Raw genomic sequence first — 24,471 nt, forward strand, 5'->3', positions numbered from 1 at the left:
GGCCTCCACCGGGGAGTGTCGGGAAGGAGCTCGGCATCAAAAGGTTCGGGATTTGATACCTACTCGCCATGGTGGCTTAGTGGCTATGGAGTCGCGCAGCTAAGTACGAGGGCGCGGGATCAAATCCCGGCTGTGACGGCAGCATTTCGATGCCGGCGAAATGAAAACGCGGCCAGTGGGTGCACGTTAAAGAACCCCAAGTAGTCAAACTTATTCCTGCAGTCTCCCACTCACAATTATATCGTGGTTTTGCCACTTTACAACCCCAAAATGTATTCAATTTACATCCGATACCGGTTCAGCACAATGACGGGCTTAGTTTCTTCTTTAACACCAGCACGCCTGTTGCTTTACGAGGCTCCGAAATATGGACGCAATCCGACAAGGAACTAGGGAACTCGTCATATGTGACTGCTCTCCATGATGCATCTATGGGCTAAGGGACGCGCTTACTGCAGTCTTTCAAAATAAGGTGTGCGCAACCCGTGAAAGGATCAAATGTTTACGCTGTTTACGCTGTTTGCACTTCAGTTACGTGCTTTCTTAGTGTTCGTGAAGCTCGGGAGCATACAAGGCTGATTGGTCGAACTCATGTATAGTTACCTTCTGGCCCTTTCTCTTAAGAGACCCTCCCCCGATGAAATTGTTTAAAGGTACTTGTCCGAAGCATTTTGCAGTGTTCGCCTTGAGGAGCTATGTGCCATGCATGCCTGCGGATTTGTCCCCGTAATGAGTTTTATGCTTTTGTTTAGCTTCTGACACTACGAGTACAGTGTGTCATGCGGTACTGCGGCAAACATTCGAGGACACATTTATGCGGTGACTCAGTGGATATAGCTTTCTAACGCGGAGAACGAGATCATGGGCTCAAGTTTCCACGCAGCTTTCGCGTTCCGAAGGGTGCGGAGTACGAAAACGCCCGTACACTGTGGCTTTGCGTGCACGGTAAAGAATCTTGGATGGTCGAAATTAATTCGAATTCTGTCTTCTTTAAACGTGACTCTCGTATGCCCATGGTGTCGCTCTCTGAAGTTAAATCTCCCTAGCTAATAAATCCACATACTTATAACCTATTTACAGAAGACAGTGTGACTTCATGAAACACAGGTCGGGGTGCCGCAAAAAAATAAAAATAAAAGTACAGTAACACATCGATAGAAACACAAACACTAACAAAACGTTAGATTTCTCTAGCACAGTCGTTTTATTATTCATTTACTCGTTTTTACCATTGCATCTGCGCTAAGATAAGGTGTCTTTTCTTTTAGTGCGCAATACAAACATCACTACCAGTGGCATTAAATTGTTGCTGGTATATCTCCATCCGGGCTTACAGATCCGGCAGAAATATCAGCAAAGTTCAAGAGTGACATGCACACGGACATTCTTGTTTGCTTTCATACAAGCATTCATACAAAAAAGCAAGGCTAGATCCACTAATCCTCCGAATCCGTCGAGCTGTCGTCATCATCCCCTTCCGTGTTCTTATCTTCTTGAGCAGGCTTTTCGACAAAAGGTAGGGCAGGCTGAAAAAAAAAAGGAAAGAAGTAAAACAAGAACAAATATAATGGTTAACTTCGCGCGAGTTCTCAATGAAAAGTATTTTTTTACATTATTACGGGTGGTCAAAAAAGTTTTGCCACATTAAATTTTCGTTTACGCTTTTATACCTCATGGCTCACCGCTCAACAACGTCAGTATATGGGCGTTAAGTAGCGTGACTTTCCCAGTGCTTGTTCATTGTCATGCGATAAAAAAGCTCTAACGAGCATTATATGATATCAACCAATTTTGTCGATTACGCGTTATAATAACAAATAGGAGACGTTTTGACGAAAGCGGAGATGTCGTATGCGGAAATGACGTATAAGGTCTAGAGTAGGCTGACGTCCCCACGTTGAAGTGGCCGCACTAGATAGCTACCCGTGACGTCACAGAATAGACAACATCCAAGGCGTAGCTGTTTCAGAAATTAATAATCAAAATTTAAGACTGAATGCTTTCTAAACGTAGAAAATTTAGCTAGGGTCCAAGAACTTCTTGCACGTTGAGTGTGCATCGACCTAAGTGTTCAGACGGCTGCGAAATGTCTCTCGCCTCTGGTCATGTTGCGGGACACTCAGTAAGGCAATGCTTAACATAAGGTCCCGCTATGCTAGAGTGCGGGCACTTAAATGATGCCCTTTATTTTATTTTTTTTCTTCTTTCTTTACACGTGGTTAGAGCATGCAGGCGTAAGCGTGCTATTGGAGCGGGTCTTGTTGACGGTTGATCTTAAGGTTTACAGAGGAGCGAAGCAGGGTGTCAATGCTGTATGATGAAAACAACATTGCTCCATCACCATCACCAGTGTGGGTAGCGAAGCGGATTTTCAGTTCTGGTTAGGTTTACAGAGGAGCGAAGCAGGGGGTCAATGCTGTATGATGAAAACAACATTGCTCCATCACCATCACCAGTGTGGGTAGCGAAGCGGATTTTCAGTTCTGGTTAGGCTCCCTACCTTTCTTCTTTCTTTCGTTTCTCTCCTTCCTTTGATGTGGCTTGCCTCACAAAGTGACACTGTGACTATATAGATACGTCACAACGTAAGAAATCGTGATACAACTTCCAAAGGTTTTGCTTACGGCCTCCATATCACAACACCCGCTGATTTTTCCCTGCGTTCACTTACAAGGTGGCCGAGCAGGGCTTGGATGGTCTGGCGCAAGCTGTCCGTAATGCGGGAAAGTTGAGTGTACACCTTGGCGACAGATTCGGTGGCGAGGTGGCCGATGGGGGCGAGTCGTTTGTTCAGTTCGGGTGAGATCTTGGCGTACGTTTCCTGGACACCGCGGGCCAACTTTGAGTGCTCGGTGACAGAGGTGACGGCTTGATGCACGGCGTTTCGGGACACTAGCAGGACTTTGCCGGGCAAGGTCTGCAATGGAAGAAAGGGAGAAGACGCGGCGGCGTTCGAGTCAACACGAAGCAAGTTCAGCGTCGCGGTTGGTCATGTGTATAAGTGACCCTATTCATAAAGCATATCGTACGATATCCCGGTTGTACTCGCGGACAACTTTCTGTAGCTATATATGAAGGGAAAGCTACGGGAACGTCACTGCTGCACGTCTGTTACCGCACCAATTAGTCCGTCAGCGTTTGACGGTGCTTTTGGTTGCTCGGAACAGACGCTGAGTCGACGCAGCTTCCACGTGCAACGGTTTCACGTTGCTGCAGACGCGGAAGGGCAAATGCGCAAAATACTCCAATATCAAACAAACCGGATTGAAGAAGTAGAAGTGTGAGCCAAGACGTAGTAAGTAAACCTTTGCAATAAGTGGTGTGTTCTATATTATTTAACTGTTGCTAATAAGGTGTTTATGTTTTGTCTTACCCAGCCTAAAGTAACGTGGACTAACACATGCTGCTCTTTTCAGAAGCTTGCGCGTGCTTTGCCTCCACAGCTTTCCCTTCGTATCCACAGAAAGTTGTCCGCGAGTACAGTAAGATTACTGAAGGCCAGTCTATTAGAGTGATAACCTTCCTACTCCAGGTACAAACTTAGAAAACGTCTGGTTCCGTAAATTTGATCTTCAAGCTAAGCCAAGCCAAGCTGGGACGCTCAAAGCGCCGACGGCGTCGAGCAGCGTCTGCGTGTTTTCCGTTAATCCCATCTCGTGCGGCATCGAGCGGCGACACTTGCAACGCTGCTGACATACTCATCCCGCCAGCCTCTTGAGACGCCTTCAGTGCAACTCTAAATCATGCTATCACTTTCAATGCTTCGCCTTCGGGTAGAACTGATGATTTTTTTACTGGCTGACATATTAGTGAGGGCGGTCAACTAATCATAAGTTGTTCGTATGACCGAAACACTTCGCTATAATTCATCCAGAGATCTCCCTCGTGGAATAACGACAGAATTCACGGAGTGTGGGTGTACACCAGTTGGTGATTCATGATTTTGGGAAGTTACCGCGAGGAACAGACGAGACTTGAAGAAAGAGACAACACGACAACCGCTTCGTGTTGTCTTTCTTCAAGCCTCGTATGCTCTTTGCGGTAACTTCCCAAACTCATGAATTTACAATTTTCGTTCGCAAGTTCTGTTGGCCGACATGACGATTGGTTGGTATGTAGCTTTATACGTTCTAACGTAAGAACATTTTCTTTTTCATTGCGGGCCCAAAGGTATACGGCCTGTACTCGCAATGCTGTTTGTATACTCTCTAACTATTCGTAAAAGCATGAACCGAACAATGATGACGGTGAGTAACCACTAAGAATGGCCCACCAATGACACAAAGATCTTTCGAATGAAAAGCTTTGTCAGCGTTGCTCCTAAAGCGTTTCGTTCATAAGGACAGGTTGTCTTCGCTACAATATTATTCACTTTCATGAATCGCGAAAGCCTGTTCGTAGTCTGCTCCACCATGTGAGCTTTTCTGTAATCACGGGATCAAGGGCGGAGTTTCCCAAGGTTCTCTTCGTAACAGACACGTAACAACTGTCTATCTGAGATGTTACGTAACAACGTAACTATCTCTTCGTAACAACTGTCCTTCGCCGTCTTTCTTGGCTAACATTATATTCTCACTCGCATGACTGGCAGATGCCGGTCCTTGTGAAATGATTGAATCAAAATTGTGTTCACATAGAGTACCTTGATTGTCTCCGGATGTGGGTCGTTGAGTAATGCCTTGAGCCAACCGGCGTCCGAGTGGAGTTCGTCGAGGATGTCCTTGAAGCTTTTGTTTCCGTCTAGGAGGCCGTCCTTTATCTTTGACAGAAGGCCGAGCGCCTGCTGCAGCTGGGCGGCTATCTGCGAGGCACGCTGCTGGAACAGCTCGAACTGCTGCTGGCCCTTGAGCGACACGTACTGGCGAGACTTTTGCACCACGCTGGCCACGCGACGCGCCACCTCACCGTCCTTTTCGTAGCGGCTCTGCTGAACGGAGACGCCCAAGGACGCCAGTTCCTGCGATAGGCAAGAGGGTACAAAGAATGCAGATTTCCTGTCGCGACATATGCGACTGCGTACACGTTTCGCTTCTTTGGGTTGCTGGACACATGTACAGAACCTTGTGTCTATGCGGACTGACTGTATTTAATGAGATTACTATTCTTACGGTACCTCATGCAGTTTGCAGGGGCTATCTATCTATCTATCTATCTATCTATCTATCTATCTATCTATCTATCTATCTATCTATCTATCTATCTATCTATCTATCTATCTATCTATCTATCTATCTATCTATCTATCTATCTATCTGTATATCTATCTGTATATCTATCTGTATATCTGTCTGTCTGTCTAATTAACTAACCAAATAGCTAATTAACAAATAATGGGTAGCTCATCGTGCTGCTGTGCTGAGGGAACAAGATTTGAAGCCAACCGTCAAAGCAACTTGGGTCATTGAACATGTAAAACTGGCTACGTGGCACTGGGTATGTGTCCTTGTTCAATGAACACCCTTGATGCCAGCCTGGTAACTGGCAACAATGTGCAACTGGGTACGTGCCTAACTGAATGAACCCCTCTCTTCTTAACTTGGGTCACTCGGTGTGCGACGCTGGGTGCGTGCCGCTCTACAATGACACCAAAAAAGTGTCATTCTTCGTCATCCTTACCACCGAGACGACGAGCGTTTAGCCTCGACGCGTTCTAATTCACAACTAATGTATAGTGGCGTTAAGAAGCTTGGTGCAATGTCAACAGTAGTAGGCGGGGGCGCGTATGTGCATTCTAATTAACGGCGTATGTGTGCCGCTGAATTCCTAGATTTTAAGTCACAGCCATAAAGCGAAAGTGACCTTCCTTTTTTAAAAATATTATATTGAAGCATCCGTGCCCTCCTGGTAAAGCGAGAATTTGAGGCGCAATTGGGGGACCTTAGAAAGCACGTCGATAATAACAATAGAATGGCTACGTTCTGTTGTGTTCGTAGTCAGTCGTTAACGAGTGAAATATCTTTTTGCTTCACCGTACTTTATAACTAGAATAAATTGTAATCGAATAACCTTATATACGCTCTCGGAGCAAAACTACCCGACTTCTGTAAAGGACTGAGTCAGAAGTAACGCAAATCATTAGTCTTTTAATTCTATATATTTTCCTTGTAGCAAATATGCTAACACGAGCAAAGTTTTTCTTTCTTATTTACTTGGCCATTCGAGAGGTTTGTTATTTTATTTTTCAACGCGACATGCACAAACAGAAGCGTATGAGAGAAAGAGAGATAGAGGAAAAAGAAAGGATAAATGAAAGGCAGGGAGGTTAACCAGGTCTGAGCACTGTTGGCTACCCTGCGCTGGAGAAGGAAAAAAAGGGAGGGAAAGATTAAGAGAAGGTTTCTTGGCTGTTGGGTGGAATCGAACCTGCGCCATATATATTCGACAATCTTCTCTGGATATACATTCCCACGCGCACCACATGCAGGCTTCGTGGTGGTGCCACCAGCTGGCGTAGCATGTCCAGAGAGTAAGTACGAGGTGGTGCGTGAAATCTGGCAAGGAATTACGGTGCCAGCGCTAACGTTTGCAAATGCCATTCTACGCTAAAAATCGAATATCTTAAAAATCTGTTAATGAAAGATCGTTAGGCCGTTGGCTTTGGGAGCCCACGATAAAACCAGAAATGAGGCAGCGCAGGGTGACAAGGGTTGGGCCTTTTTTGAAGTCAGATGCACAGAGCAAAATTATTTTTGAATAAAGACTCAGGAACATGGATGAAAATAAATGGGTAGCTAAAGGTAGGGGTACAAGTGTCTGTACTTCAAAAGCGTGGACACAGAATGGAGGAAGAGGTCAAGAAAGTTGGCAACCTAGTACAGGGTGATTGAAACTGTAAATAGACAACCAGAAGTCATCAGAAAGAAAACGAGAAAGAAAGAAACAGTTGATTGGATGCAATAACATGGAAACAAAAAGGACCAAGGAAATTTACAACAATGAGGAGAAATCAGAAGGGCAAATCTGTGCGATGACACAAAGGGCAGTGCCTTGCTATTGGAGGCTCGAGCCGGTTGCCTAAGGACAAAAACATACCGGAGCAAACATTCGGAACTAGGTGAGGCATGTGTATGGCTGCAGCAAAAATGCGGAGACCACTCAGAACATCCTACAGGAACTCGAAGGGATACACACCCAGTGAGAACCGTGGGTAACGTACAGCTTTCAGAAGCGCTTGGGTTTAATGTGGACGGAAGCGTGAACCGGTCAGCAGTCGAGATGAGAAAGAGACGTGTAAACTATTAGTGGAAAGAAAGCAGGGAAGACTATGGTACGACCGGATTTCTTCCAGTCATAGCTAGCGGTACACGGTAGACATTGAAGGGGGAAGAAAGATTAAGGAGATGTACAGAAAAATGCTAGATAAAAAACACGTGTAGTATACCCGAATAAACCAAGCAGGCTAGGTGACTATTTGTCACCGCCCCGCTTCTGAGGAGAGGCCATTAAATCATCATCATCATCACAGAAGCGCGAACGAGGAGCCAGGCGTCGTGCACGTCCAATGCGTGACTCGTTTCAGCGGTGGTAGTGTGATGCGCGCCGCCTAGTGGCTTAATGCTAATCGTACCAACGTCCACATCCATCGTGAGGTATGGGTTCTGCCGTAATATTTCGTGATACTTTCGTCGCCGCAGTTTGGTGCAAATTTTGTGACAATATATTTCTTCTTTTTTTTTCTTTGCTAAGCGACAAGGAGCAGCCGGTGCCACCTATACGGGCACCAACCTCTCCCACTGCATCCTGTCAATAATAAATAAAAAGAATGCTGTTACTGCTTATTCTTTAAACTTTGCTCGTCTATATTTGAATGGAGGGAAGGTAAGAGAGGCCAGCCTAGCACAGCCGTGGACAGTGAAGACGAAGGCATACAGGAAGCAGAAGCCACATAATCATAATCATAATCACATCTACTTTCTCGTCCGAGCGAGGAGAGACTGAGACTGAAGATACGAATGCCTGACAGTGGTTCCGGACCCCACACACCTAATCAGTAGCACGCTCCAATTCCACAACAGGCTCCCGTTCGTTCGCCGGGACGACGAGCGTTTAGGAGAAAATGGAGGAGGAGGAGGAGGAGGAGGAGGAGGAGGAGGAGGAGGAACATTTATCGAAAAAAGAAAGAAAAACACGAGATAAGTTAGCTTTGACGCAGTAGAATCCACGACTAACGTATGGAGACGCGTTAAGGCGCTTTGTACAATGTTAGCGGCAATTGGGTGGCGCGCATATGTGCATTCTCATTAACAATGTGTGTACCACTGATTGCTAGCTTTCAATTCCTTGCCCTAAAGCGAAAGGGATCTTTCTAAAAAAGAGAGAGACAACTGCTTTCAAAGAATTCGCACAATCCTGCTCAAGCGAGACCTTAAGGTGCACTAGAACTTGAGAAAGCGCGCTAATAATAACAGTAGAATGGCTAGTTGTGTTGGTGATCAGCTTCTAATAAACCGAACTAAATAACTGAAGTAAATTGTAATCGGATAGCATTATACGCTATCGGAGCAAAATTATCGGAACCCCTGTGATGAACCGAGTCAGAAGCAAGTCAAATCATTATTTCTTAAGCTCGAACAAGATTGAAATTCTATATATTTTCCTTCGTTGTACCAAATGTGCAAACACGTGCCAGGTTTCTTTCTTTCTTCTCTCACGTTTTATTTTCTTTCACGCGACATGCACAAATAGAGGCGCAGGAGGTTTTAATTGGCTTCGTAATAAGATTCGATTAACTTTAGAACGTCTCCATTTCGGGGACGACGAGGCGTTCGCAAAAGCAGAACCTTTCGTATTAGAGGCCAAGACCGTCTGATTCCCTTGGAAAAGAAAGGAAATTACTCCCAACCACTGCCATCGAAAGAAAGCAGCTGATTGGACCTATATACGAGCGAGCGCTTCAAAGGAACCGATCACGAACCCGATAGGAGGAATGAAAGCAGGACGATCAGAGAAGCGCAATAAAAGGATAGCTCACGAAGACTCCCACGGCATGCCTCTGCAAGAAAAAAAAAGTTAGAAATGCCGAACGGAGATTGCGAGGCTTTGAACGTCATGGAACGGCATACGCCGGAGCCACGAGTTGGAAAGATCATTCTACCGCACGCTCACTGTATCTTTTGTGTGCTGCGACAGTCCGCACACTATTTATTTATTGTTGAAGCTCATTTTTTTTAGACGAAGTTACGTTTCGTTGTTTCTTTTTCCCGTTGACGTAAGCGTGACGTGGGTAGAGACGCATGACGTAAGCCTCGCTGGAACGCTCTAGCCCGAAGAATCACCGTACTACATATACCGCGTATTAAGCACAGTGGTGTCGACCTATAGCGACAACCGCGTGGCACTTATTTCAGGCATACTTTAAGCGTACTTTAAGAACCCATGGCGCCGCCCGGCATCGGCGTGCTACTAAATTTCCACCTAGCAAAGTTGCCGCGATGTAATTCCGACCCATGCTTGTTCCACGAGGACGCTCAACAATGCGTGCGCGATAATAGAGAGTTATAGCGCAGCGGGCCAGCGAATCCAGCGGGAGCTCCATTCTGGACACGCATGGCGGCTGCACGGCCGCCATTATCCGCCATGTTGACTTTCTGATTGGCTGTCGAGAGCTCACGTGTATTGAAATTTGTGCCGGGAAGCGGAAGTTTTGCAAAATGCAATTATGCGTTTTCATCGAGATGACGAAATGTGACGTGGAGCTGCAAATTTTATCGACTACTTTTTCGGTTTACGTGCCAAAACCACTTTCTGATTATGAGGCACGCCGTAGTGGAGGTCTCCGGAAATTTCGACCACCTGGGGTTCTTTAACGTGCACCTAAATCTAAGCACATGGGTGTTTTCGCATTTCGCCCCCATTGAAATGCGGCCGCCGTGGCCGGGATTCGATCCCGCGACCTCGTGCTCAGCAGCCTAACATCATAGCCACTGAGCAACCGCGGCGGGTTTTCGGTTCTTGGCAGCTATATTGCGAGTTTAGCGCTTTAAAAAGACAGTGAGCGGTAGCGTGCAGAAACCCGTGCAATGCATCTGCACTTTCGCGAATTTGTGGTGGTGGTCTGTCAGCTTGCTGATTGGTTGATGGACTATATCCCGTGAACAGTGCAACAGAAAGTGCCGTTTGGTAAACGGCAATTTGACGCTGCGTGACGTCGCACTGGGTCGCCATTGCAGGTATCTTCCGCCATAACTGGTGGTGCTGCGAGACGCGCGAATTATGCTAATGAGCGGCCATATGCAATGGCGCTCGAGACGCATGCATATCGCCGCATTTTCCCCGTCGTTTGGGGCCGTGAAAATATTTTGTTCCTAACACGTGCTCATAGTATTTGCATCGCTCTCGGGTGGTGTTGGCACTCGTGTTTTGGGACATCTTTTTTTTTTTAGAACATACGTTTATTTGTAATGATACTGGTTGAACATCACAAACCTTCGGCGACTTTTTGAACTTTTCACTGCTGTGTTTGTATCGTAATCAAGATTAATGACTTTTCACATCATCAGAGGTTATGACAACGGTGGTTTCTTTAATATATAAAAAAAAGAAATGTACGCAAGGCGGCGCCTTGAAGTTCCCTCACGCGGTGCGGGTAAGCAGCGAACTGAACAAGAGATGCCAGCGCCGGCGCTTGCCTCGCGCAAGCGGATACCTCTGGCGCGCGCAACGCTATCGACGATATTAGGCCGTTTCTCAGCCACCCGAGCCGGGCTGAGTCACTTGCATTTCACGAGATAGCGATGACGCGGCCCAGAACGTGCGCTTATCACTGCTGTCTGGTCGCGTATATGTTGTCTCAAGGTGGAAAACAAGTGCGTTGGCGCCAATATATGATGAGTCCTTCCGTTCCCCGGAGACACGCATAGCTAATGAAGCTGACGACGGCTTGTACGCAGCAGAAGACGGAAGCGAGAAGCGTTTTCGACGGAATAATGGTACGCTTGGAGCTAGCTGCCTTATTTTTAGTGAGGAGAAAAACTGTTTTGATTTATCAAGAACGTTAGGTTCAGTGCAGTGGTGGTCCAACTGCGCCATTTGCGCCATTTTGCTACAATTCGACTTGCCTGCTGCGCAGAAGTGCGGTATTTTCGCGTTTTCACGGCAATACTGTGTTTGCAGTACGGTTATTCAGCTACTCCACTGTACGAATCCATTTGTGACCATTCAAATGCAGCCAACGACTGATTTTCTGGACGCCCGATTTTTCAGAGAAGTCAGAAAATTCGAACGCATTCGCGGCACCGCCACGTACCCCATATAGAGTCAATGTATAAGAACGTCGGAAATTTCGGACGCAGAAAACCTTCGCCGTCTGATTTTTCGGAATTGTTGCCATGAGCGCAGGTCCGAAGCTGCATTAATCGAAGCCGCCACCACGGCCATATTATCTCGCCGGCAGATCGCTGGCAGCCGTAGCCATCACCGCGGCAACGCTAGGCCTAGCTACTTCGACGTTCGCTACCAAGCTTGCTGTTCGGTGCCGTATTTTAGAGCGCAGCTCTTTGGCGTCCGTTCCTGGGTTTCGCGTCGTCGTCGGCGTTGTCGTCGTCGTCGGCGTTGTCGTCGTCGTCGTCGGCCTCGTAACCAGCTCGCCGACGAATCTGCTCCGCCGCCGCCGCGCATGCGCGCTGTCGGCTCTCCGGGCGAGGGAGGATGATGGAAGGGAGGAGGAGAGACTGTGGAGGAGGGCTGGCTACACAAATGGCTCTTTGGCGTCCGTTCCTGGGTTTCGCGTCGTCGTCGGCCTCGTAACCAGCTCGCCGACGAATCTGCTCCGCCGCCGCGCATGCGCGCTGTCGGCTCTCCGGGCGAGGGAGGATGATGGAAGGGAGGAGGAGAGACTGTGGAGGAGGGCTGGCTACACAAATGGCTCTTTGGCGTCCGTTCCTGGGTTTCGCGTCGTCGTCGGCGTTGTCGTCGGCCTCGTAACCAGCTCCGCCCCCCTTTCATCCCCCCAGCGCTAGCAGCGACCGACTGATACCGCTTTCGTGAGTCCGCTACCGCACTCACGAAAGACGTCGTGCACTTCCTGCAACTCGCATTAGCCGTCCATCGATCCACACCGATGTTAGTAGTGGGGGACTTTAATGTTGACATAAAGACAAACAGCAATTTCCTAACACTTATGCGGGAGAACATCCCGTTCCTCTCGCTCGTAACGCGTCCCACGGCTGTGACAACCTCGCGAGGCACTTGTATAGATCTCGTCTTTGAGAATCAAGCATTGGTGTACCAAGTCGAACATATATCAGTCTATTTCTCCGACCACAAAGCTTCCTTCATGACTGTCAAGAACTGTTAGTGCAGTCTTTGTTAAAGGAATACGTGTGAAAAATAAAAAAAAAATTCTGTGATAGCGCATACATGTGTTGCTCGATTTCTTCGCCTCAATCTATCGAAAAGGTGAAACAGCTTATTTGCTGCGCTCAAATTTCGCATTAGGAAGTAACGTAATCGTCGGTAATTTTTTTTTTTTCATTGAAACAATTGGCCGCTATTGGCAATGGCACCGACGCCGCCTTTGCAATCCTCGCCAATTGCTTCAATGTACCAAGTACGGCGTGTTGCAAAATACCGGTCCTCAGAAGTCAGCTTTGTTTCAATACACTACTTTCACGCAATGAAGCATACAAAAAGTATTGCGGTGTCGGAACGGGAAATTGTGACGAGACAGGGTATGTTCCCCTTAATTATACACGCGTGCACCCGCCATCTCCTATCACAGTACGAGCATATGCGCTTAATAAGTGTACCGGCGGGCCTTTAGAACTATTTAGAGATTTATGTACCTATCTTTGTTCTCGTTAGCCTATAAAATTTTATTTTATTGTTTACAAAATCAAGTTCCTTGTCTACACTTATAAGGTTTGCAACATATAGTGCGCATGTTATACCGCCCGTGGGAAGACAAATTTGATTGGTTGCTATTGTCTTTGTGTCTTCCCTCACTGTTGAGCAGCACTTACTGACTGCACAGTAATAACAGGCTTCGTGAAATGGCGACATATTACTGCTGTACTACTACCAATTTTCTTCTCCGAAACTGCTCCAAAATGCTGGTGCGGCTCTTCCTAACCTGCTCCAGAATGAAATTTTTTCTGCTCCAAAAACTGCTCCATATCCTAAACTGGCTAGACCACCGCTGCCAGTGCCTTCATTTCATTTACTTAATCAAAACGTCAAGCTTTCGTCACGTTACGAAAGCAAAACGGGGGGCCATAAGCGCCATTCTGTACGCGTCACGCCTGCGTCACGCCTCCAAGAATATGGTGGAATGTCTGCAATAAAGTCCATGGACGAAAAAAAGTTTTGGAGGACGCTTAAGCTTTACCTGTGAGAGTGGGACGCGATAGCATTCAAAGATCCCTGACTGCTTCCCATACTTCCCAGCAACTGCAGCTTATGTAACCGTAATGTTTACCGGGAAACACTGGCGGCGAATGCTATGCACGAAGGCGAGCTTTCTGCTAGAAACGCGGCCTCTTGCGTGGGCCACGATGCGGTGGAGGCGAGCGCCATCTAGAGCTGTTGCAAGGAACCGGGCGCGCCTTATGGCCTTTGAGATTCGCGCGCGCAAATCTGGGAAGCCATGGCCGCTCTATGAATGGTAGGAACGCTGGAAAAGGGGTTTGTGGCTTTCTTTTTAGTTTTCCTGTAACATAATTATGTTTTCTCGTGTACAGAAATTACAATCCAACGCTATCATGACTGTACGTTGTGTGTAAATCGTGCTTTGCTTTTCTATGTATATTACCTTGAGAAATTCAATTAATTCAAATAACTTCCTTGCGCCACATGGAGGGCTTGCGTGGTTGGGTACGCGTGGTTCGAAACTATTTTTGCTGGAACGACGCCCGATGCTGTACGACGGACGCCGACGCTGACACCGGATTTTCTGCGACATGGGGCCCTCTAACGCTATCGCGCTAATATAGGAGGGAGGATTACGCCACACAGGCAGCCTTGGCAAGCGAACACTTCGTTAGCCTCCTCGTCTTTTTTTCATGATAGAACCCCGGGCATGCAGGAAGGAAGAAGATAGGAGCGAGCATACAGCAACGCGATTGAAGTCAAACTTGGTGGTCCAACACGCGATCCCACGCCTAAGTGCGCGGTTGGTTTTAGTGCTCCCGCTCTGCAGGCAGAGCCATGGCAGGGCAGCTGAACAAGTGTGCACCGAACGAAAGCTACTGGCGTAGCTACTAGGAATCAAACGTCTCAGCAAATCTCGATTCTTGCTCTGTGATCTCGACGCGAGAGGTCACATGTCGGGCCACCACTGTGGCTTCACGGAGCATTCGCTTGCCAAGGCTGACCGCGTGACGTAAAGCTCTCTCCTATGTCTTTTTTTTTTCCTCCATGGCCCCGGGCCAGCGTAGACGCCACTGCGGATGTGCGGTATGCTGGAGCGGCCAGCGTTCTTACGGGGCGCGTCTCTCGCTCTCTCATATCCTCTCACCAGCGGAGCGTGCGCAGCGGACCAGCGTTTTTCCCAAGCGAATGGCGACCATTATATCCTCAAATGTAAATTACACGCTCCCTATAATACCGTCCTCGATGTACTACATCATGAATTATTACAGTCGCATTGTCTACCGTATCGCGATGCACCGGGATTGCATGGTGCTGTACTGTATCGCGCTACAATCGACTAAGCATAGCTGCGGTCTCGATTAATCTGGTCAACGAATTCCCACTGCACAAGGACGGAGGCTCACAGGATATCACGCAGCTGCCAGCTAATTTCAACCCCGACAATGAACAACGCCGTCCAATTACGGTTCTCTTTTGTCTCGCAACAGCGCCTATCTCACAGAGAGCCAGTACCTCTGAGACGTCCTTTGTGTCGCCGCCACTCCCGCGCTACATCCGTTCCTGAAGAGACGAGGACGCTAATCATAGGGCAGACTCGTTCCGCGCAAAGCGACCGATACAATTTCTTTGTCTTTTCGCGGCAGCTGATTACGAGGTTGTTCCTCCCGTGTGCCTTATTAGTCTTCTTTTCCTTCTTTCTTTATTCTTTTTTTTTCTTTTCAAGTCAATCGCGAAACACCTATGGGCTCGCCACGTTCAAGAAACTGAGAAATTCTCTCGATTATCAGAAAATTCTAGCGCTGTAACTGCTTCAAGCTCGGTCGCATTCTTGTATTTCTCCGGGGAATCGCAAAGCACAGCTTTACAAGTCTAATAAAGGTTCCATATGAAATATTCATTACACTGCGAGCTGCCGTTAGGTTCGCCGGTATACAAGTCTTCGTTAAAGTTATCGCCTCGATTTGTTTTCGTTATGACGAAAGCAGCGTTCTTCGCTGTCTCGGTGGGTAAGGTTAATGGAGGAGCGGCCGCGCTAGCTTAATTGGCTTGCACGCACGGTCCCAGTATATATATATGCACGCCGCCACACAGAGCGCATGGTGGTAACGTTACCAATTGTGCAGCTCTCCAATCTTATTCCGCCACTGGCTGTGTTTGCATGCTTCCACTTGTTTAGGGGAAGGGTTAAGCGATACGCGTTCAGACGCGGCCAAAACAGCGCGGCTGCGTATGGAATGATATACGTCGCAGATGCGTTATAACACGTGGCATTATGCCCGAGGGCAAGCGCAATATAAATCACTGCGAGTTGCCCGTCAAGTCAGCTTGCCTCGCCACCCCCACTCTCGCAAATCGCGCCTTCTGGCAGCGTTACCGGCTTTTTGCAAGAGCACCCAGGACATTATAAACCGCGTACACACGAGCGCGTCGCGAAATTTCTACAACTCCATGTTCCACTCTGTGGTTCTCGAATTCTCGGTTCCCGAATTGGCTATGCACCTTTCGCAAGCGTGACTGTTGTTGCAAAATATTGGTATGCGCATTGCAAAGCAAGGAAAATGAAAAGAAAAAAAAAAGGAAGTAACGTTAATTTCCATGCTCCCTCGGAAACCCGGCGCGCAATGAAACATACATCGTCTACAACGAAAGTTTCCCCATTAATGACTACCACACGTCGTTGAAAAGCGCGTAATGGACTCCCGTGACACACGCGATCATTCCATGCACTCTGCCTCCACAAATACTCGCCGCCTGGGCAGCTGGAATGGTAGAACGTGTTGCAAAGCACTGCGCGTTGCAGGCCCAGTGAATCACCCACAGCTCGTGTGCACGGGGTCATTAATGAGTGTGGCCTATACGATGCAGAAAGCGCACGACTAAAAATATCACTTAGTATAGCCAGTATGACCTTCCTTACTCGCATAATTTGCGTGTGAATACTACTTTCCATTACGTCAAAAGCGACGCATTAATCAAGCTTCGACTGGCAGGAACTTCCGGCTTCGTGAAGAGGGAGCTCGCTCGAGATAGTGTGTGGATGCTAAGTGGTGAGGACATGAGTCTAAAGCCAACTCAGTTAACGCAAAATTATTTTTTTTTCGTTAATAAAACTCGAAGGAAAATGCCAGTCTGTATAAGCAGATCGGCCTCGCCGCTGCCCTCCAGCAACCGGGCTCCACACCATGTCTTACTTGTTACGCGCAGCGCTGCGAAAGCTAGCGATTTAGCATCAGCTAATCGGGAGCCGAGTTGAGGATTCCATAAGCAACTTTCTGAAAGACACGCGGGCACCAGCTATTCCTCTGGAACCTTGGATGACAAATGTATAAAAGCCGACGCGCTTGACCTGCTGATCAGATTTCGACAATCGCCGGCTGTGTTCATCGCTATCGTTTTGCTTAAAGCGTCGCCTGTTGCTGTGGGCACAGGTTCCCTCGATAAAAGTTAGTTTCGTAATTCACAGTATTGCTGCTGTGTTCTTTACTCTCGCTACTACGTGATATCTGGTGGAGGTGCTGGGTATAGTATGCGCACCTCCGGATGAACAACCCTCTATGTGCTTTCTTTCTTTTCGTCCCTTAACCCCCTTAACCCTGTGTAGTGTAGCAAACCGGGAGCATGTCTGGTTGATTTCCTTGCCCTTTTTTTCTCCCTTCTCTCTCTATCTCTCTCATTCTCTTATTTAAGGGGACAGTGATAAAGAAGGGACAAGCAAGTGGCACACACACACACACACACACACACACACACACACACACACACACACACACACACACACACACACACACACACACACACACACACACACACACACACACACACACACACACACACACACACACACACACACACACACACACACACACACACACACACACACACACACACACACACACACACACACACACACACACACACACACACACACACACGCGTGGTGTTCTGCGAGCGCATTTGCCATGTATTCGAGCCGCCCTTAGCACAGTTCCCTTCAAAGATGCTGGCTTCACAACTAGCTCGGATTCAGACTTTACGCAGCATATATATATATATACATGTTACGGTGTTAGAATTAAGCCTTACTAGACAACAAATCAAACTGTTCGAAATCTGTAGACAACACACAGTCTGTCTAAGCTTCATTTTCGCGAGAGCTTCCAGATTGCTGCATGGTATTACCCACGGCAGTATTACCGAAGGAACAGAGCTGGCGGCGGCTGAGACGGACGGGACTCAGCGGGACAAAGCTGTGCTACGCACTATAAGGAGAAGTGGTGGCTCAGCCTTAACTGACTCCTTGATCCCGTGGGAGCAGCGTAATTGATGGTTCCTCGGCGAAAGGCGAGGCGCTTAAGACATCGTAAAACCCTGCGTCCACTTTCCCTTCGCGCAGAGCGATTAACTCTCGAGAGTGCCACCGCCGCCACCGCTGCTGCGCGCGTTGAATTTTGCGATAAATGAGGAGCGCCCGGTTTTTTTCCGGGCGCTATATATATATATATATATATATATATATATATATATATATATATATATATATATATATATATATATATATATATATATATATATATATATATTGTGTGTGTGTGTGAGAGAGAGAGAGAGAGTGTGCGTGTGTGCGTGTGCGCGCGTGTGTGTGCGCGTGTGCGTGTGCGCGTGTGTGTGCGCGTGTGCGTGTGCGCGTGTGCGTGTGCGTGTGCGTGTGCGTGTGCGTGTGCGCGCGCGTGTGTGTGCGTGTGCGCGCGCGTGTGTGTGCGTGTGCGCGCGCGTGCGCGTGTGTGCGCGCGCGTGCGCGTGTGTGCGCGTGTGTGCGCGTGTGTGCGCGTGCGTGCGTGCGTGCGTGCGGTAGGGGAGAGACGAGAACTAGGATACGGATTCCTGATTAATAAGGATATAGCTGGTAACATACAGGAGTTCTATAGCACTAACGAGAGAGTGGCAGGTCTTGTTGTGAAAGTTGATCAGAGGTACACATTGAAGGTCGTACAGGTCTACGCCCCTACATCCAGTCATGGTGACCAGGAGGTCGAAAGCTTATATGAAGGCGTGGAATCGGCGGTGGGTAAAGTCAAAACAAAATACACTATATTCTGACGGGCGACTTCAATGCCAGGGTAGGCAAGAAGCAGGCTGGAGGCAAAGTCAGTGGGGGAATATGGCGCAGCTTCTAGAAGTAGCAGGGGAGAGTTATTAGTAGAGTTTGCAGAACGGAATAATTTGCGGATAATGAATACTTTCTTCCGCAAGCGGGATCGAAAGTGGACGTGGAGGCGCCGGAATGGCGAGACTAGACATGAAATAGACTTCATATTCTGCGCGAACCCTGGCATTATACAAGATGTAGACGTGCTCGGCAAGGTGCGCTGCAGTTACCATAGGATGGTACGATGTCGAATTAGCTTAGACTTGTGGGGGGAAGGGAAGAAACTGGTACATAATAAGCCGATCAATGAGTTAGCGGTAAGAGCGAAAATAGAGGAATTCTGGATCAAGCTACAAAACAGGTATTCGCCTTTAACTCAGGAAGAGGACCTCAGTGTTGAAGCAATGAACAACAATCTTATGGGTATCATTAAGGAGAGTGCAATAGAAGTCGGTGGTAACTTCGTTGGACAGGATACCGGTAAGCTATCGCCGGAGACGAAAGATATGATTAAGGAACGCCAATGTATGCAAGCCTCTAACCCTACAGCTAGAATACAACTGGCACAACTTTCCAAGTAAATCAACAAGCGTAAGATAGCTGACATAAGGAAATATAATATGGATGGAATTGAACATGCTCTCATAAACGCAGGAAGCCTAAAAGCATTGAAGAAGAAACTAGGAATAGGCAAGAATATGATGTATGCATTAAGAGACAAAGCCCGCAGTGTCATTACTAATATGGATAAGATAGTTCAAGTGGCTGAAGAGTTCTATAGAGATTTATACAGTACCAGTGGCACCCACGACGATAGTGGAAGAGAGAATAGCCTAGAGGAATTCGAAATCCCACAGGTAACGCCAGAAGAAGTATAGAAAGCCTTAGGAGCTATGCAAAGGGGGAAGGCAGCTGGGGAGGATCAGGTAACAGCAGATTTGTTGAAGGATGGTGGGCACATTGTTCTAGAAAAACTGGCCACCCTATATACACAATGCCTCATGATCTCGAGCGGACCGCAATCTTCGAAGAACCCCAACGTAATCTTAATCCATAAGAAAAGAGACCCCAAAGACTTGAAAAATATAGACCGATCAGCTTACTGTCCGTTGCCTACAAAGTATTTACTAAAGTAATCGCAAATAGAATCAGCAACACCTTAGACTTCTGTCAACCAAAGGAGCAGGCAGGATTCCGTAAAGGGTACTCAACAATAGACCATATTCACACATGCTCACTGACCTGGAGAGGCAAAGCAGAAGAGTGGGTCTAAAAATTAATCTGTAGAAAACTAAAGTAATGTTTAACACACTCGGAAGAGAACAGCAGTTTACGATAGGTAGCGAGGAAGTGGCAAGGGAATACATCTACTTAAGGCAGGTAGTGACCGCGTATCCGTATCATGAGACTGACTGATATAATCCGAAGAATAAGAATGGGCTGGGGTGCGTTTGGCAGGCATTCTCAAATCATGAACAGTAGGTTGCCATTAGCCCTCCAGAGAAAAATGTATAACAGCTGTCTTACCAGTACTCACGTACGGGGCAGAAACCTGGAGGCTTACGAAAAGGGTTCTACTTAAATTGAGGACGACGCAATGAGCTATGGAAAGAAGAATGATGGGCGTAACGTTAAGGGATAAGAAAAGAGCAGATTGGGTGAGGGAACAAACGCGAGTTAATGACAACTTATTTGAAATCAAGAAAAAGGAATGGGCATGGGAAGGGCATGTAATGAGGACGGAAGATAATCGATGGTCATTAAGGGTTACGGACTGGATTGTAAGAGAAGGGAAGCGTAGCAGGGAGTGGCAGAAAGTTAGGTGGGCGGATGAGATTAAGAAGTTTGCAGGGACAACACGGCCACAATTAGCACAAGACCGGAGTAGTTGGAGAAGTATGGGAGAGGCCTTTGCCCTGCAGTATACAAGGAAAACCCTCGCAGTTGAAACAAAATTCGTCCTGGTCCGAGGCTCGAACCCCTGACTGCCTTTATTCATCACTTTTTTCCAGCTTGCGGGTTTTCGCAGAACTGTTATGTCAAACTATAGCTGTAGCTCAATCGTACGTGAATTGACTGCTGTCCATGCTGCCCAGCTAGAAAGATATATTAAAGGTGACCTTTCTGCGAATCCGAAATTCTTTGACTTGAAAGTTACAGTCCATTGCACTGTCAGCACTTCATCTAACAAGAGAGAGAGAGGGGCGAGAGAAAGGGTGAACGAAGAAGGTGATGTCTGACGTATGTTTGGAGACGTGATTTTGCAGAACGGCGCCACAACGCGGGGCGTTATAGGTATGCATGTCGAACGACAAAGCGCAGATATCATAACTGGCAATTCGACATCTCGTTATCGCAACCGATATAGCAACACTCGAAAATGCTTTTTGCGACGCGCCGATATGTAGGCGAATATTTATGGCGTTCGGTGCAAGGACAAAGATAGTGGACGTTATCACGTAAAGATAAGTATCACACGCCGCGAGCGGTTGATTCCAAGCCCTCATGAAGGGAATTCGCTCTAGGTTACATCATTTTTTGCTATGCTCAAAGCGTAATCCAAACAGGTGTTCAGTTTCATTACGACTGAGAATGGCATGCAGCGACACAGCGAAGCACGCGCTTTCAAGGGGCGGTTCCCAATTGAAGGTTTGTGTGACAGGCAAGTGGGTGCGACGAAGCTCGCGCCGGCAAGGCGGGCCACTATATTTTTCCCCTTCCTTTATTTCATTTTTCTCTTTCAATATCGCTTACAGAAACTACGTGAAGCGCTTAGTATTTAATTTGTCGCTATAGTAGCGACAAATCAACATAAATGCGTTCCAGAACAAGCCAATCTGCAGCTATCGCAAAGGACTGAATGGGTGCCAAGGGAGTTGAGCGCAGAAGGCAGCAAAAGTTGTGCAGGGAAAAAGACGCCTGCTCTTCCATCAACTCTTTCAGGGAGCTACTATTATATATTGAACTAAATCCTAGCCTATTAGGGTTACTGGAAAAGTTACTATGAGAGTTACTTCTACTAAAGTAAAAGGCGCATTCATGGCAAGCACCACGTACTATCGGCCAAAAAAGTAAACGGACCACGGCTCAAGTGGCCGGAGCGGCTGCGGGGCCACACCGGGGCGTTGCTATCGCGCTCCGCGCGCTGAAAGCGAGAGTGCCCCGAGTGACGCCAGACTTCGCTCTCACTCTCACGCGGGGTCTCGTCACGCTTGATGAATTTCTAGTGCACCGTTCGGTTGCTCTGCTGCTGACGGTCGCAACGAAGGGGACAGTGCATCGCCGGTAGTCCAGCACATGGCGCTGTCGTGCAGTGGCGGGCGGCCGCAGCGCATCAAAGCGCGGCGCTTAGAAGGAACGAAGACCCGTTGTGGTGGTTGTTTTGCTTATATTCACCTTGCGTTTCATATTAGTGCATGTCGCCGGCCTCCACCGCTTCTCGATTTTGGGCAGCATAACGCACGTAGCCGCAACGGCGGCTACGGTGACGCGCGCTCTTTTACGTCCGCGCAATAAGTTAGATAGCGGGAAGCGCTGCGCAGACGTCCGAAGCTATAGTGGCGGCGCTCTACGACTCGATGCCAAGGCGAGTAAGCCAAGTCATCGCGGTCGACGGCAACTTTTCATCGCACTGAGGGCCCCTTCAAGCCATGCAATGGTTCTGTGAATAAACTTTCACGGCTAACTAGTTTCACTGATTCGCCTTCCCAATTATCTTTTCCTGGCCGTACTTTTGTAATGTTTCATAACGGCCTACGCATTGTAGTAGCTAACTAAAGCAGTTTTCAGAAGCGTCACTCATGTAAATAGTAAACCCACTGCTGGAGACACTCCCGAAAAGTACCTTTGACAGAAAAGCCGTGCCCTCAGTAAAGCTTTGCGCCGGTAACTTATCGGGCTGGTGTGAAAAAACGCGCATCACTATCACCACCGTTGCTGCTACTTGTGTTATGCAGCCTAAAATGGAGCAGTGGTGGACGCCGGCGACATACACTAATATGAAACACACGGTGAACATAAGCAAAACAATAATCAGACCGGGTCTTCATTCCTTCTGAGTGACGCGCTTCGATGCGCTGTGGCCGCCCGCTACTGCGCTACAGCGCCATGTGCTGGACTACCGGCGACGCACGGTCCCCTTCGTCGCGACCGCCAGCAGCAGAGCAACCGAATGGTGCACTAGAAATTCATCAAGCGTGACGAGACCCCGCGTGAGAGTGAGAGCGAAGTCTGGCGTCACTCGGGGCACTCTCGCCGTCAGCGCGCGGAGCGCGATAGCAACGCCCCGGTGTGGCCCCGCAGCCGCTCCGGCCACTTGAGCCGTGGTCCGTTTACTTTTTTGGCCAATAGTACATTCTGCTCAAAAAGTCATGCGGCCTTTTTTCTTAGAGCTTCCGCCCCACCATGGTCAGCACCACTTTCTTTATCTTGCTTTTTTTTTACGTGATGGCGTTACAGGCCCCGTGTCGCAAAAATTTTACGTCGGCGTCCCACGTCCGGCGTTGGACGCCGCTCTGACAGAAAGAATTTCAAGCGCAATTCCGAACCACCCATACGCAGCCACTCTTCTACCACCAAAGTTGCTGATACCTTGTATTTCATTCCTTACAAAGTTGTTCCTCGTCAAAATTCCGAGACCGGCAACCCATAAACAAACGCAATGGAAAAAATTACACCGACGGCGCATGTCTTTTATGTTAGCTCTTCTCAGAGTGTAATATTAAAAGTGCTAAACAATAACCAGGAGATCGACCCACGTCAGAGGCCGCGTTTCCACCAGAAAGCTTGCCTTCGTCCACAGCGTTCACCGCCAGCGCTTCCCGTTAAACTTTACGGTATCATAAGCTGCAGTTGCCGGGAAGCATGAAAACCATTCAGGGCTCTTTGAATGCTATCGTGTTCCACTCTTACAGGCGAAGCTCAAGCGTCCTCCACATTATCTTTTTTCTTTTCGGCGTCCATAATTATGACTACACTGATTACCTCACTAACATATATTTCGTCAAACCTTGTCTCCAGTATTTTCCATTTTATGTCAAATCCTATCTCCGTATCTCTGTTAGCCTGCCCACACCGGTTTTAAAGTGCGCACTATAGGAGCATGACGTAACAGCGTGACGTTACAGGCACTTTGAAGAGAAGCGTCGGCTTTGGTAAAGATACGTGGTGACCCTCACGTGCCGCGCATACCTTGTCCAACGAATCCTCGGCCGCCGCCAGCGCGACGACGGTCTGCCTGCGGGCCTGCTCGCTCCAGGCCTGGTACGCGCTGGCCACCGCCTCGCGCGGGTGGACCACGGCGCGCATGGCGTGCGAGGCGAGGCTGACGCCGTAGTCGCGGGCGTCCGCGTACTTCTGGAGGCCGAACGTGGCCGCGTCCTTGATGATGGCCTGCGGCGAGTTCTGCTTCACGGCCGGGTAGCTCTGCTCGATGCGGTCGAGGCCCTTGCAGGCCAGGCTGTCCACGTAGTTGATGGGGCGGGCGAACTTCTCCAGCAGGGGCAGCGAGTGGCCCACGGCGTACGCGGCCGACTTCTCGGCGGTGCTGAGCGTGTAGCCCAGCAGGCCGCTGCTGTCTTTGACGTGGTTGTAGGACTGCTTGGCCGTGTCCAGAGCGGTCGACACGACCGGCAGGCTGGTCACTCGGCTCACGAAGTGGCTGCGGATCATCGGCTGGCTCGTTGTCTCGGGCATGGCTGCAGTCACGGAAGAGCGAGGGAGAATGGGGGGGGGGGGGGGGTATTATTAGTATGGAACAATACATGTGGCGCCGTCTGGACTCTCGCCGCGCTATACAGGTGATGTTGGGCGCATGAAGACAGGTTGACCGTGACCAACGTTGCGTAAGATAACTTTGCGGTTTTCTATGTGAGACGGTCGCTTAGACGCATGTTTTTTAGAACATGTACGGCCGTGAAGGGGAATGTTCAAAATGTCATCTTGTAATGTGGGGGTTACTGCGCTAAGACACACGGAAGCCAGAAGTTAAAAATGTGTTTGTCCGAGAACATTCTGTG

General features: G+C 48.3%; 1 protein-coding gene across 1 annotated transcript; it reads right to left on the minus strand.

The window, feature by feature from the left end:
• Positions 1 to 1,185: 1,185 nt before the first annotated feature.
• Positions 1,186 to 24,156, minus strand: LOC135909648 (perilipin-3-like). The gene is made up of 4 exons (XM_065441677.2): positions 23,645 to 24,156; positions 4,643 to 4,957; positions 2,672 to 2,917; positions 1,186 to 1,526 (listed from the first exon to the last, which is right to left on the minus strand). Exons 1-4 carry the CDS (start codon positions 24,146 to 24,148, stop codon positions 1,437 to 1,439), a joined length of 1,155 nt encoding a protein of 384 aa, XP_065297749.2. The 5' UTR covers positions 24,149 to 24,156; the 3' UTR covers positions 1,186 to 1,436.
• Between the last annotated feature and the right edge of the window lie 315 nt (positions 24,157 to 24,471).

This window comes from Dermacentor albipictus, chromosome 1 (assembly GCF_038994185.2).
Source record: "Dermacentor albipictus isolate Rhodes 1998 colony chromosome 1, USDA_Dalb.pri_finalv2, whole genome shotgun sequence".
Classification (NCBI taxonomy): Eukaryota; Metazoa; Arthropoda; class Arachnida; order Ixodida; family Ixodidae; genus Dermacentor; species Dermacentor albipictus.

What these genes read in the sequence shown, in the direction of transcription:
- LOC135909648 (XM_065441677.2), bottom strand. Translation starts at nt 24,148, where the DNA reads ATGCCCGAGACAACGAGCCAGCCGATGATCCGCAGCCACTTCGTGAGC. An exon ending in CACATCCGGAGACAATCAAG is followed by an intron (nt 2,918 to 4,642) that starts GTACTCTATGTG and finishes CTTCCATTGCAG; the next exon opens with ACCTTGCCCGGCAAAGTCCT. An exon ending in AAGCCCTGCTCGGCCACCTT is followed by an intron (nt 1,527 to 2,671) that starts GTAAGTGAACGC and finishes TTTTTTTTTCAG; the next exon opens with CCTGCCCTACCTTTTGTCGA.